The sequence below is a fragment of the Anarrhichthys ocellatus genome, unplaced genomic scaffold (assembly GCF_004355925.1).
Source record: "Anarrhichthys ocellatus isolate YVR2014 unplaced genomic scaffold, GSC_Weel_1.0 scaffold1, whole genome shotgun sequence".
Classification (NCBI taxonomy): Eukaryota; Metazoa; Chordata; class Actinopteri; order Perciformes; family Anarhichadidae; genus Anarrhichthys; species Anarrhichthys ocellatus.
Window position 1 is genome coordinate 14,057,139 of NW_022280031.1, and position 14,979 is coordinate 14,072,117.

At 45.4% G+C, this 14,979-nt stretch overlaps 1 protein-coding gene across 2 annotated transcripts; it reads right to left on the reverse strand.

The window, feature by feature from the left end:
* Nucleotides 1-24: 24 nt before the first annotated feature.
* On the reverse strand, nucleotides 25-14,347 carry myh7ba (myosin, heavy chain 7B, cardiac muscle, beta a). Of its 2 annotated transcripts, XM_031855591.1 has the most exons (44): nucleotides 14,311-14,347; nucleotides 13,840-14,003; nucleotides 13,311-13,414; nucleotides 13,070-13,213; nucleotides 12,731-12,887; nucleotides 12,592-12,619; nucleotides 12,223-12,319; nucleotides 11,682-11,705; nucleotides 11,469-11,561; nucleotides 11,295-11,358; nucleotides 11,097-11,195; nucleotides 10,910-11,013; nucleotides 10,699-10,837; nucleotides 10,487-10,605; nucleotides 9,998-10,147; nucleotides 9,674-9,844; nucleotides 9,410-9,589; nucleotides 9,182-9,314; nucleotides 9,025-9,101; nucleotides 8,601-8,688; nucleotides 8,399-8,516; nucleotides 8,181-8,304; nucleotides 7,798-7,934; nucleotides 5,775-6,030; nucleotides 5,436-5,678; nucleotides 5,093-5,269; nucleotides 4,847-4,992; nucleotides 4,677-4,767; nucleotides 4,207-4,596; nucleotides 3,985-4,111; nucleotides 3,786-3,904; nucleotides 3,467-3,663; nucleotides 3,196-3,379; nucleotides 2,837-3,002; nucleotides 2,585-2,709; nucleotides 2,362-2,477; nucleotides 2,073-2,265; nucleotides 1,761-1,964; nucleotides 1,381-1,506; nucleotides 1,017-1,187; nucleotides 795-899; nucleotides 609-704; nucleotides 360-494; nucleotides 25-141 (listed from the first exon to the last, which is right to left on the reverse strand). In XM_031855591.1, the coding sequence occupies exons 2-44, from the start codon at nucleotides 13,934-13,936 to the stop codon at nucleotides 130-132; spliced, it is 5,826 nt and encodes a 1,941-aa protein (XP_031711451.1). In that variant the 5' UTR covers nucleotides 13,937-14,003; nucleotides 14,311-14,347; the 3' UTR covers nucleotides 25-129. The 2 variants fall into 2 exon arrangements, with proteins under 2 accessions (XP_031711451.1, XP_031711441.1); XM_031855581.1 differs by having other exon boundaries at nucleotides 25-494.
* Nucleotides 14,348-14,979: the final 632 nt, after the last annotated feature.

A 14,979-nucleotide genomic window follows, 5' to 3' on the forward strand; every position in this document is an offset into this window, starting at 1 on the left:
GGAGAAACCCAGAACAGTCGTGCTTGAAGTACATTTTTGAAGTCTTTATTTGGGTGTGTCATCACAATTGAGCACAGCTGTTGCAGCTGGCTGGCTGTGATATGTTTGGCCGTAGCGTTCAGCCTCCCATCACTCGGCATGCTGAAATACACAAGACAGGGCTGTTTATTAGCAACCACGTACACAATGTCACGGACATGAGAGGGCTACGTGAGGTCGTCTTCAACAGAGGATTACATCTAGTCTCATCTGAGGTTAATTCTCGTTATGCAGCCTGCTGGCTAATTTTAATAAATACTTCTAAAAGGTCATTCAATTTGACTGCGTACTGTAATATGAAGTGTATTGAGTTTACTCACCTTGCTGCCTTGGTCCCTGGTGCGGACTCGGAGCTTGTTGACCTGCGATTCGGCCGTGTCGGCCCTTTCTTCTGCATCGTCGACCTCGTGCTGGAGCTTCCTGTACTTGGAGAGGTTGGTGTTGGCCTGCTCCTCCTGCAGACGGAAGGAAAAAGAAACCCATTTAGTGTACACAGTGACCTGAAGAGGTACTCGGGCTAGTTGATCACTGACGGTACAATGATATTAAACCGCTGATGGTGGACTCACCGCTTCTTCAGTCTGCCTCTTGTAACTCTTCACCTTGGTCTGCAGCTTGTCGATGAGGTCCTGCAGGCGGACCAGGTTCTTCTTGTCTTCCTCACCCTTCACAGACAGCACAGGGGCCTCTTAATAACATGGATTCATATTTTACGCCTCGGCATGTCTTTATGTGCAGCCACACTGGTGGTTTACCTGGTAGGAGAGCTCTTTGATCCTCCTCTCATACTTGCGTACTCCCTTCTGATACTCTTGGCTCTTCTTTTGCTCAGCTTCCATTTCGTTCTCCAGTTCTTTGACCTACCAGCAAGACCAGAAAATAAACCAATCCACTCATTACAAATTCCAAACGAGACTCATGAGGATTATCATGTGTGAACGTGATTATATAAGCATTTCATTGGTCTCATCTCTCACCCTGGCCTCCAACTTCTGGACCTGCTTCTTGCCGCCCTTGAGGGCGATCTGCTCGGCTTCGTCCAGACGCATCTGCAGATCCTTTATGGTCTGCTCCATGTTCTTCTTCATCCTCTCCAGATGGGCACTAGTGTCCTGCTCCTTCTTCAGCTCCTCTGCCATCATGGCTGCCTACAAGAATACAGAGGATCAGTGTTAAATGGGCATTAAGTGATCTTACAGCACAGATCAAATTACAGAATATTACAAACTCGCTGGAAAGTCGACAAGATCACTGCCAAGCCCCCCTGTAGATCCATTTTTTATTCTGTTATATAAATGTATGGTATCATGCACTTTGTATTTTATTCATTACAGATCTTACATCAGTGATGGCCTTTTTGGCCTTCTCTTCTGCATTGCGGCACTCCTGCACAGCATCGTCCACCTCATTTGACAGCGTGGACAGATCGTTCTCCAGCTTCTTCTTGTGGTTGATCAGTCCAGTGTTCTGCATCAAAAGAGCACGTTTCAAGAATTCCCCCCAGGATTAAAATGTCAGTTCATCTAAAACTAGTAACCACTAGCTGGGATCATGTAATCAGATTATCTTAACCTTTTACAGATCTAGTAAGACTAGCTAGCCGGGAAAATGAAAATACCCTCTTCATGCAGATCTACAGAAAGTAAGTGACCATTGTTTGATAAGCCCATTTATTTATTTGAAGTATTCTATGTCACTATGTTTTAACCGCTTCCTCCTACCTGAGAGTGCAACAGGTTGACTCTCTCGGTGGCCTCGAGCAGCTCGTGCTCAGCTAGCTTGCGAGCACGGTCGTTCTGCTCCAGCAGAGCCCTGAGCTCCTCCACCTCAGCAGACAGTAGGTTGTTGCGGCGCTCCGTCACCGCCGCCTGCTCCTTCAGCTCGTCGTTCTGGTGAATAGTCTCGTCCAGCTCCAACTGAATGTCCTGTAGTCAGAGGATGTACAAGCAAAATATTTGGTTTGGAATATTTTTCCATGTGCTAATGAATCTTGACATGGGAAAGTTCATCAACTGGCCTCTAGACGGGCTCACCTTGATCTGAACCTGCAGGTTTCTCAGGAGTTTCTGGGACTCTGAGGCCTGCCTGTTGGCATGGCTCAGCTGCACCTCCATCTCATTCAGGTCACCCTCCATCTTCTTCCTCAGGCGCACTGCCTCGTTGCGAGACTTGGCCTCGGCATCCAAGGTGGCCTGCATGGACTCCAGGGTTCTCTGGTGGTTACGGCTAAAAGTTGAAAGAAATCAAGGCGAGAAAATAGTTTGTATTGAGTGGCCGATGGGATAGAATCAAAAGACGAAAAGAGTAACCAATGAATCTCACCGAAGGTTGTCGATTTCCTCATCCTTCTCTGCCAGCTTCCTGTCAATGTCGGCCTTGATCTGGTTAAGCTCTAGCTGGATGCGGAGCGTTTTACTTTCTTCATGCTCCAGAGAACCCTGAGAAGAGAAATGCACTTAATGCTTAAAGATATTCTGTGGGTCACCTCTGTCAAAAAATATCCCATACCACAAGAAGGTGTGAGCGAACTCTGCAAACTGCTTACCTCAGCTTCCTCCAGGGCAGCTTGAATCTCACTTTTTTCCATGTCCAGACTCTTCTTGATTTTCTCAAGCTCTTGGATGGTCTTCGCTCCCTGACTGATTTGATCTGTCAGGTCAGAAATCTCCTCTAAGGGAGTAGAGATAGAAACAAATGTTTATATTTCTTATAAAGTCAAGGTAAAAACACACTAAAGATCTGTTTCAATACAACCTTCTAACTGGGTATTCATGATGTGAGCTACAATGACGGGTACCTTGGAGGTTCTTGTTCTCCCTCTTGATGGTCTCCAGATGATCCAGGGTCTCCTCGTAGGAGTTCTTCAGTTTGAAGAGCTCTGTGCTCAGGCCACGAGACTCTTTTTGAGAGCTCTCCAGCTCTGACTGGCACTCTTCATACTTCTGTTTCCATTCAGCCAGCAGCTGGAGAAAACAATAAGACACAGTGGAGCAGAAGTCTTGAAATAATATGCATGGTTGTAATTGGTACCAGAACCCAAGTCAACATGTAATAAGACAGATGCATACATAAACCATTATTCATTTGACTAATGAGGGTGATTTCCCTTGAGGACAGCAAAAGCAACCCTCTGTATTAGTTGCCATCAGCCCATACCTTGTCAAAGTTGCGTTGCTTCCTGTCCAGTGCAGCAGCAGCAGCATTGGCGCGCTCCAGATCAATGACCAGGTCCTCGATCTCTGTCTGGAGCCGATGTTTAGTCTTCTCCAGGGAGGAGCACTTGGCATTTGAAGCCTCCACCTTCTCTTCAGCGTCCTGCAGACGTGTCACCAGCTTCTTCCTAATGAAAAGGCAATCACAATGTTACGCTCACGCATTCAAACGATCATTACCACCGAATTCTGTAAATTAAACTCATCTCACTCACTTGGCTTCCTCCAGCTCCTCAGTCCTCTGGATGGCGTCAATTTCATACTTAGTCCTCCACTGAGCCACCTCAGCGTTGGCCTTGGACAGACCTCTCTGCATCTCAGCCTTGGCCTCCTGCTCCTCGTCGTACTGCTCTCTCAGAAGATCACAGTCGTGTCGAGATGACTGCAGTGCATGGGCCAGGGCATTCTTAGCCTTAGGAGACCAATCATGATGGTAGACGGCGGTTAGTCGAAGTGGAGGAACTCTGAATTTCTTCAGAGGTAGCTACCAGTTATGTAAATAACCACTGACTGAAGCAGTGACGTGGAGCTCACCTTATTCTCCTCCTCCAGCTGTTTCTTGAGCTCCTCCACATTCTGGCCAAAGCAGTTCTTGGCACGCTGGAGCTGGGAGACCATGGATTCCCGCTCTTCGAGCTTCCGGCTCACCTCACCTGGAGAAAAAGTTACCTGTGAAACTCACCTGTCTGTGAAATCTGTTTGTGAGATTTATGATAAAACGAAAGCTCCTTACCGGCCTCAGCCTGAGCACGAGCTTTTAGGGTGCTGGTGTCGTTGAGCTGCCTCTGGAGCTCCTCGACCTTGGATTTAGCCTCGCTCAATTGGTCTTCATACAGGCGGCACATCTTCTCTGAAGTGGCCTGCAGACGAGAGATCAAAATGTTAGATTTTTGAGGGATTGATCTCGTTTGGTTCCATGCTACTCAGCGTGTCTATCCTCTTATTTTTGATTTACCTTGCCCTTGGAGAGGTGCTCCACAGTAGAGGCCAGATCATCAACCTCCAGCTTGGCCTCGCTCCTCTCCTTGTCCAGCTTCTGCTTGACCCGCTGCAGGCTGTCGATCTGCTCGCTCAGCTCTGCGATGCTGTCGGCGTGCTTCTTCCGCAAGGTCGCCGTAGTGGCCTCGTGGTGCAGCATGGCTTCCTCTAGGTCTCGCCGCAGCTTCAGGAAGTCCGCCTCTCTCTTCTTGTTGACCTCGATCTGAGCCGAGGTGGCCCCACCAGCCTCCTCCAGGCGCTCGCTCAGCTCTTCCAGCTCACGGGCCACATCGCCACGCTGCTTCTCCACTTTGGCCCTGCAAGCCCGGTCGGCCTCAAGCTCCTCCTCCAGCTCCTCTACACGAGCCTGGAAGAAAAAATAAGTCAGTTATTTTGTCAAAATGATGTTTCATAACTGCTCTATTGGAGGTTGAGACTTGTTCCCACCTGCAGCTCCTTTATCTTCTTCTCGAGCTGATTGACCAAGGCTTGCTCATCTTCTATTCTTGAGCTGATCGCATTCATTTCAAAGTCTTTCCTGGTAGAGAACAGTCATTGTTAATCATTATTTTTTTAATAGCAAGATCATATTTTTCTATGAATATATGTAAGCTCACTTCTTCAGCCTCTCATCAAGTTGTTGCTTGTCATTCTCCAAGTCCATAACCGACTCCAAGGAGAGTTTCAGATCTCCCTCCAGCTTACGTCTGACCCGTTCCAGGTCCATACGCAGCTTCTTCTCTTGTTCCAGTGATCCCTCCAGCTGATTCACAGTAGGAAGGTAAAATATGTTCCATGTCATGTATAGGATGGTAACCACCTGTGCTTTTTTCTTTTTTTTTTGAGGCGAAAAATACACTCACATCATCCACTTGTTGCTCCAGCTTTGCCTTGGCTTTGGTCAGAGAGTTGACTTTGTCTTCCTCTGCCTGCAGGTCATCCAGAGTCTGCTGGTGAGCCTCCTGAAGAGCCTTCTTCTCTTTGGTCAACTTCAGTATGGTTTCATCCATAACTGCCATTTCCTCTATCAGATTCTTCACCTGCAAGCCAGAAGAAGAAAATATACTTGACACTCATGAAAAGAGAAATCCAAAACGCATTTATTACTCCCCCCCCACATACTCCATCTAGTGAATGTGCTGTGGCTCTCTCCGTGGCCTCTTAGCGCCCTCTGGAGGCCACTCATTCCACTTCCAATGTCCATACCTTGTTCTCAGTGGCATGTTTCTCCTTTTCCACTTTAGCCAGAGTGAGCTCCAGATCGTCAATGTCTCTCTTCAGCTCAGCGCACTCGTCCTCTAGCTTGCGCTTCTTGGCGAGCAGGTTGGAGCTCATCTCCTCCTCGTCCTCCAGCCTCTCCATGATTTCTTTCACCTTGGCCTCCAGTACGATCTTCGTTTTGATGAGCAGCTCACAGCGGTCCTCGGCATCCGCAAGATTGTCCTGCTCCTACAGGGGAGAAAGCGTATGCGTTTAGTACATTCCCACGCTACTGTCTGTCTCTCCAAAAGATGAATGTGTGAATACATGAGGACTGCCACTTACTGCCTGCAGCTGTAGAGAGAGGTCGTTCTTCTCTTGGGCCAGGCTGACCTGCCTCTCCTCCAGCTCTTTGCGCTTGACCTCCGATTTATCTAGAGCCTCCTTCAACTTGGACATCTCCTCCTTCAGAGCGGCCAGCTCTTTCTCTGTGGCGGCGCTTTTCAGAAGAGGCTTGATCTTGAAGAAGAGCTTCATCCAGGGCCAGTGCTTGACAGCGTTGAAGGCCCGGATGTTGTACTGGATGATCATCAGAGCCTCACTAAAAACACGGCGGAATAAAGGGATCCGTTGGAAGAGTGAGGGTTTTTATGCCATTCAAATTTTCAGGTGTACTTCTACTCGAGGGGATACTTATGCAAGGGTACATGACAATATTGGGAAGACTTATGATTTGATTTATACGTGGATCCATATATCCACATATGGAATCAGCTGAAACACTTAACTACTTTTCACACACTCTCAATCCAAAAGTTTAACAAGTAGGTGAGTGGAAAGGTCTAACTGTTAAATAAAAGTATTGGATAAATGGTTGCAAATTGCTAAAAATAAATGAAAAAAACAGTTGTAATACTTAGAGAAAAGTCACGGATGAATGTCTCTACTAGTTAGCTAAAAGAACAGCATAAACAATGGTTGTAGTAATTAGCCAACGTAATTGATAAAATGTTTAAATAGTTAGCTAATAGATAAACAGTTAAAAAAAGTTAGCTAAAAGTTTGGATAAATAATGGAAACATGTAGCTTCTGACACTAATAGTACAAATCAAACGTAATTAAATTAAACATTGCCAGTTGCGACAATATCTACTTTTATAATAATGTTAAAATAACTAAACACGTGCACACGTTTCTGACATGACTGGTGGTAGAATGTATGAAGTACTTGAGTTCTCCGCTCTTAAAACCAGCAGAAGGGAAGATCAGATCAAGTTAACAGACGAAGGTCATAAAGGTTCATCCTGGAGTTCCCCGTTTGTTTCTTTAGTTACTTATCTTGGCACTAATCCTGCTGCTATCCGCTCTCTTGTATCTAATCATACACAGAGTGATGCGAAATGAAATCGTACACCTTATGCTGCTTTTGATGTTTCATGACTGTGACCAAACAGGGTTACCAGATTGATTTAGTCTCAGTAGAATGGCGTCTCGCGACCCTAAATATGGACCCAGAGCAGACTGGTCAAGGACTCCCTGTCAGTGTTTAGAGGGTGAGTTTGAGTGAGCGTGCACACGTCGGGGTGGGGGGGGGGGGGGGGGGCTGATTGCATTTTCGGCATGGCTCCATGCCGGGTGCCTCTCAAAGGTGAGCGTCTGTGTTTATTTAGAAACTAAAGTCCTCTGTCCGACGGCCGACTTTAATCCTCTGTCACCCGCCACACATCCCATCAATGCACTCACTTAGAAGTACAGGCGCCGCGGACAAAAGGGGCCAGGGGCCATCGGGCATCCAGAGAGGGGGGCCGGGGGTTGTATTTTTAGGGAAGGCCCGAGCAGCTGCCACTTGACACATGTCGCCACCTGGCTCTGAGGACACCGTCAGCATTGTTTAATTTAGAGAGGCTGGTTGGAGAGAATGGCCGAAGACCTGCGAGAAGGGTCTGTGTTTGTATGTTTGTATGTATGTATGTAAGTGTGTGTGTGTGTGTGTGTGTGTGTGTGTGTGAGAGACATGGACGGGGCCCTTATTACCAGTAAGGCCACACACATGCCTGGTAACCATACAAGGGCAAGCGCACGCCTCAACACACGCTGATAACACTGCCCTTGCATGCCACACATACTGGAGCGAGGGAGTGAACACTAAGGTATAGTGTATCACAAGCTGAAAGGCTCGCGGCTGATTGTGTTGCTATTGAACCTGTTCAGAAGAGCAACTGTTGGGGGATGTTTCTTTTCTTTTATGTACTCATGTCTTCATTTTGCTGTGAAGTATCAAGCTCAAAGGCTTTCCTCTGCCTATGAATACATTTAATATTCATTCAGGACTATAAAAAACAGTCATAGTCAACAAAAGTCTTCTTACGTCATTTCTGAGATCTTTTTCAGCTCCTTCCTCATTAATCTGCCACGAGCGCTGGCCTGAAGCAGCGTCAGGACTTTGGCCAGACGCTCATCCCTCAGTTCTTCGAGGTGACCGAGCAGGCCTGCCTTGAAGAACACCTACATGAAGCCAAGACACCGGGGGATAAAATGAAACGGCGGTTAAAGGTCTCTTTTAAAAAGAAAAAGAAAAGAACACCAAACCAAAAAATAACCGAATCGATCACATACAGTCAGAAATTATTTATTTTCACTTGTTCATTAAAAAGAAAATACCATCACATCATCATCCAATTTGAAATAATTTTCAATTTAGCTTTATTTTGCCACTCACAGCTCTGCTTTACGCAAGCTGCTACTTCCTACCTTTGTGTGTCCAAATCTATACTGGTTGTGGTCGATGTCCAGCGAGGACAGCAGCTTCTCCGCAGCTTTCCTGCTGTCCATGAACTTATCATCCGGGATGGCTTGGGGGTGCAGGATGCGGTAGCTGAAAGGACGAATAAAAGAGTGTTTTAGGACAGATTACTGGGACTCAAAGTCCTTGCCATGATATCCAAAAGTGATCTGAAGATGGTCTGTACCGCTGCTTGAATTCAGCGTAGAGGATGCGGTTGGGAAAGCCTTTCCTGCAGATCCTGATGCCTTCCAGCACACCGTTGCAGCGCAGCTGGTGCAGCACCATGAATGGGTCTATGATCCCTGTGCAGAGCAAGTTTCAAACATGAGCCCAGTCGCATTTGTTTACCTCCGAATGATATGCCGTGATTGTGCTGCTTTGTTTACCTGGAGTCTTGGTCTCATTGGGGATGATGCAGCGAACAAAGTGAGGCTGGGTGCTGCGGAGGTTGGTCATCAGCTTGTTCAGGTTTTCCTGTCGGAAATGAAAAACGCCGCGAATCAAGTTACATGAATAAATAATAATACCTTAACTATTCCAACAAAACAAAAATATCACCATATAAAATGTGTTTATTCTGCAGGACTTTGAGTTCCTCACACGTGAAATCCTCGACGTAAAGGAGAGAGGAGCCAGCACAGACTTAAAGTGATGTTCATGTGATCATTGCCCTAAACATCACTGCAAGTCTTAACTGCCTCCGCCTCAGCTGTCCAACGATGATGCCCGCAATATCTCGCACCACACAAAACATTGGAATAGCAGTAATGGATAGTAAAAGACCATTTTAACTTGTGGTGTCAGTCTCACCTTGTGAAGCTGAGACACGGTCTGGAAAGAGGCTGCCTTCTTCCTCTTCTCCTTGCCGCCGATCTTGTGTTCGGACACTGCGAGTTAATTAGCAGGGTGATTAATTTGACCTCCTTAAGTTGTCCGCTGTATGCTATTGAAATCCTGTTTACTGTACCTGAGTCTGAGGCGACATAGTTCTCGTACAGAGAAGCTAGCAGCTTGTTGGCGGACTTCCGGAAACACGCCACCACCGTCTCGTTGAGTGGGTCTTTATTTTTGTCCAGCCAGCCAATAATGTTATACGGTACCTGTGAAAGCAGCAGGGACATCAATGTTAGTGAATGATGTATGTAAGAATTAACGTTGAAAGACTGTCGCAGGGCTTGAGTGACAACGCACTTACCACTCCGGCATAGTGCCCCAGCTCAAAATGGGCCTCGTACTTGCGCTTCTTGTCCAGCCTTGGCTTTTGGAAATTGGGCGACTTTCCAATGTGATTATCATACATCTTGGCTTTGAAGCTGCTGTCGGTGGCCTTTGGGAACATGCACTCCTCTTCAAGGATGGACATGATGCCCAGTGGCTGGAGAAAGAGCGTTGGAGTGTTACATACGCCTCTCCTTGAAACTTGTTTGTAATTATATTATGGACAAACTGCTTTGTTTACCTTTTCGATGAGGTCAATGCAAGCTTGAAGGTCCAGCCCGAAGTCGATGAAGGTCCAGTCGATGCCCTCCCTCTTGTACTCCTCCTGCTCCAGGATGAACATGTGGTGGTTGAAGAACTGTTGCAGCTTCTCATTTGTGAAGTTGATGCACAGCTGCTCAAAGCTGTTGAGCTGCAATGAAAGAGGAACAGGTGTCCAGAGGGAGCATTAGAAGTTAGAACAGCACGGAGAAACATGCTGCAGTATTGCTAATTCATCACAATAAGACAAGATGAGGCACAAACAGAGCACCTGTTGATATTACACCAAAATATGCTTACTTACTTCAAAGATCTCAAACCCAGCGATGTCCAGGACCCCTATGAAGTACTGCCGAGTCAGGGAGGTGTACAGGGTGCGGTTGATCCGTCCCACGAGCCATTTGAACATGCGGTCGTACGTGGCTTTGGCCAGAGCACCAACGGCGTAGTTAACCTACAGCACCCACACACGCAGGAGCAATACAGCTGTCATTCACATGAATAGCCTCTGTTGCTTGGATACCAGATTCCAGTGTGTGTGGAGTGGCGAGTGTATTGATCGACCAAGGTTTAAGAAGCCGTCCGTCATCGGCACACTCAATGAAGTGAAAATTAACACACTGAATTATTTCTACCCTGTAAAGTACATTTCATACTGCAATTCTGCTTTTAATTGTTTGGTATGTTGTGCCTCATTTTCCACTTCCACTATCACGGAAATATCATCTCATTCATTGTCTTTCAGATTATCTAAATAATGAAAACACAGACGGCAGGCATTGCACCTTCTCACCTGTTCGACATTCTGTCCCTTCACCACGTACTCATTGCCCACCTTCACCCTTGGGTGCAGCAGGCCCTTGATGAGGTCAGCTGAACTGACACCCATCAGGTATGAGGCCTTGTCTGCACCTGGTGACCAAACAGGAAGAAAAAATAAAAAATCACAAACTTGCTTTTAAATCAAATTGTTCTTGTGCCGGATGTCTCGTTACTGGCTCTTACTTTCAGTGCCGTCGGCCTCCGCCTGCTCCTCGCGCTGCTTCAGCTTGAATTTCATGTTGCCAAAGTGCATGATGGCTCCAACTATTTTATAGCAGCCGTACTTCTCGTCGGCCAGGAAGCCGAGGATGTCCATGGCATGCTGTAAAGAAGCCCAAGATCAGTTATCTCCCAACTTCACAAATCTCAATGTGGACATAATGAAAGCTCATACATCGGTGGCCATCAGCTCCTGTCCGTCATCCATGTTCTCCACGGTGGTCACGCCCTGCGAGCAGAGGTGGTAGTCGTACGGGTTGGAGGACACCAGCAGCATGTCTGGAAGAAATGAGTTTACAGGATCGCGTCGCAGTCCTCCCGTAGTATGTCATGAAATATCCAAAGCAGCCAGAATGACTAACCTAACAGTTCAGGTTTCTTCTGTGACATGATCTGGTAGTAGATGTGGTAGCTCCTCTCGCCGGGCTGCTGAAATATCACTCTGGATTTTTCCAGAAGATCTGAAGGACAGAAAGGAGAGAGAGAGCAGCGTGTTCGTCTTCAATATGGAACAAGAAGAGAATCTACAGGATTGACACGATGTTTGACCATTAACTCACATATGTCAATATCAGACGAGGCTAGTTTGCCAGTAGGCCCGAAGTGGATCCTGATGAACTTGCCCTGTGGGTAAAAATATCTTTTAAATGCTCCAGAAATCGGGCAACAAATTATCAAACTAATTTGAATGTACATACAGCATGCTATGTACAGGGGATTGTCCTGGTACTCACGAAACGGGATGAGTTGTCATTTCTTAGCGTTTTGGCATTACCAAACGCCTCCATGGCAGGGTTCGCTTCGATGATCTGATCCTCCAGAGTACCCTGAGTAGGTAAAATGTAGAGATGCCCAGTCATGTTATTTTTGACAATTCGCATTTTATTTTAAATCACTGTTAAACATAATGTTGCTGTGTCATTTCCCCTCCTGCAGCTTAAACTCACCCCTGTTTTAGTGGCAGGACCTTGCTGCAAAAGAATAAGTTGAGAAGCCTGTGAGTTTCATATCGCATAAAGCAAGATTGAATAATGCTTACACAAGCAAAAGGGAAACATCATAAACAACTGGAGAATTAGATAGTGGTTGTTAAAGCTGTGGTGAAAACCAATGGCCACCTTGTTTTATATGATGAGGTGTAGGGAACTCGGGGGAGAAAAAGGTAAGAGAAATGAACACAGAAAAATCAAAACCAAAACTCAAAGCAAAGGGAAAAAAAGCCAAAAAATATGACATGGAAAGGGAAAAATAAAAATAGTTAAAAAATCAATAAAGAGTAAAGTGGCTGGAAAGGGCTTCACAACACATGAGGGTAAAGACATTCGCCATTTTGACAGTGAGGAGAATGTATGGACACGGTTTAAAGGGGATACACGGAAGGATTCCTGGGACCAAAAAATGAAGGCAAAACAAAATACAGCAAAAAAAAAAAAAAAAAAAAAAAAAGAAAAAAGCTGGGAAACAAAAATGTTGCCACATCAGCCTTACTCCTTTTTTGGCAGTTGATTCCCCAATAGCTGCCACAATGGCAAAATACTGAATGACACGTTTCGTGTTGACAGTTTTGCCAGCACCGGATTCTCCGCTATAGGAGTGTGAAAAAATAACAGTGTACATACAACAGGTAAAAACTGGCAAAAGTAGTGTAAATCAAAAATAATTACACTACATGTCACAAAACAGACCAAACCCAAGTGAAGATAGATTTCAGTTAAAGAGAAAAACTTTGGAGAAAAAAAATTAGAAAATGGCTGTGTGTGGAAGGTCTACATGTTATATGGCTGCTTCTACAGTTACAAACTTCTTAATTCTCTCATTTGTGACGAGGCAGAGAAATGTATTCACTTTGACACTTACGTAATGAGCATGGACTGGTTCTCCCGATCTGAGGAAAAGACAATAACACAAGGCTTGTAACATATGTATGACTGTATGACTTTTTTGGTATATGTTTGTGTGTACTGTGTGTTGTTATTATATCATAGTGTGCACTCACTGCGCAGCATATCATTGTATGCATTGTCTGCGATGGAGTAGATGTGCGGCGGATACTCAGAGCGGCGTTTGCCTTTGTAGGCAGTGACCACAGTGGGTGTGTAGACTGGCAGCCATTTGTATGGATTCACCGTCACACAGAAGAGCCCGGAGTAGGTCTGAGGGACACAGGACATGGCACAACATTAACACACCATGATACATCACCGGAAGCCAAAATGGCCAGTACTGTCATTGCTCAAGCTTGCAGTTGTAATTTAATCTGGACAATGATGCCTCTTAGGGGAACATGGAAACATGGGAGAGGGGAAGTACCGTCAGTCCATAACGGGATACTCACATAAATCATCCAGGCAGCGTAACGTTTGCGCAGGTTGTACAGCACAGAAGCCTCGTTGAGGTGCGTCAGCATGGCCATGTCTTCAATCATGTCAAACTTTGGAGGATTCATCTGCTGGATGTCAGACTCCTTCACTGACAGAGTCTAAAGGGATGGACGCAGGCAGACATGAGGAGGGGAACATGGGATCGTGCTGTAGTGTTTTCATTCATTACTGCATAGAGAGCGGGTGATCACTTACCCTCCCATCTTTGGTATCAACAATGACTTTGTCACCGGTGAGCTCCTTGATCTCAATCTCAATGTACGCTTCTTTTTCATCAGGGACCCAGGCTCGCTTCTTACCTAACAGTAGAGCAGACAGAGGAGGATGTTGGAAAGTAGCAAAACGCTCCATAGTACAAAAAATACACCAAATCATCACCTCACTCAAGTGTGTTATTGAAGACAAATTGTTAAACTATATTGATAAAGCACCTTTCAAAAACACATTTACAATAAAATGAATTGTAACATTTTGCTTTGAAAAAAGTTATTAATTTGTTTAATAGGTTAATATAGTTTGTACCTATTTTGCTATGTTGTCTTTAAAAACACTGCAACAAATGAAACTGCAATAACGAACAGGAATCTCACACCATCGCTGAATGTTTGCCTTATTTAAAAACAGATGTATGAATTTATGTTTAAATCAAAAACTGAATTTATTTCTGATATGAATATCTGTTGATTATGTTCCGTTTTCGTTGAACTCTCCTCTTTAGGCCTACCGTCAAAAGCGATGTTGTGCGACGCCAACAGCTCCAGCTCAGACTTGCGTAAAAACGCTGCAGCGTCCCCGAATTCCTTCATGTCAAAGCGCGACATGGTGGCAGCTCCTCGCCGTCCCCAACAACCCGACGCACCAGTGAGATAGACGAGGTGAGGAACTCCTCTGGTAAGAAAAGAAAGCTTTGCATTAGGGTCAGTAGTTCTTTATATGTTAAAGCTGGGTTGTCTTACTTCAGCCCTCAATTTCTAATGAAAACAATACGTGGCCATGAAATCACTACCTGTGCGTAAAGAGCGCAAATCCACTATAAACAAGTGAGAATACAAATATAGAAACCTCTTGCGCGTTAATTGACCCGTGCCAGCAAAGGCAAACAGTTAACCCTATACTGCTTGCCTGAAACTTTTACTCTACAAAACACTTTAAAGGGCAGCCAACCCGTGCGTAAAATGCGTAGAGATCAACCTACCAAACAATAGTTCTCCGCTGACCTCGGGAAGACCACAACGAAATAACAGTTCGGTGAGATGTGCCCTGCTTTATACTGTGTCTCTGAAGGTCACGGTCAGTGGACATTTGTCCGTCATTAGCATATGCCACCTCCTCCGACGCCTATTGGTGCTGAGTGCTTGTCACAATTGACACAAAAGGAAAGCTACGTTTTTGTCATTGCGCTAAACCCAAGCCGGCTATTTTTGTATCACAGTTATTTTATCCACTGTACACACTGCGAGGGAGTAGGAGAGAGAGTTGCATTTGGAGCATCCCTGTTGGGGGGAATTTTTTCACTACATCGACTTTGAAGGGTAGTGCATCATGTGTGTCCACACACAAAAACAAAACCTGGAAATTACATGGAATATTTTAAGGAAAACCACCAAATTATGTGCATGGAATATTAAAAGACATTTTTAAGTAACAATCAGTAGTTTTAGGAACACATCTAGAATTTTCTTTTTCTTTTACTCACCCCTGACCTCCTGATAAACACACTTCCCACTTTATGTGATGCTTATGAGCTCATGTTGGCCTCAAAGTAACAGCCCTGTAGCTTTCGTGTTGTTCAGTGCCAACAGTGATGTTTGCTATTGTGTTTGGCCACAGAGGATGCAACCTTAGAAGAGATTATTTCAGGAGC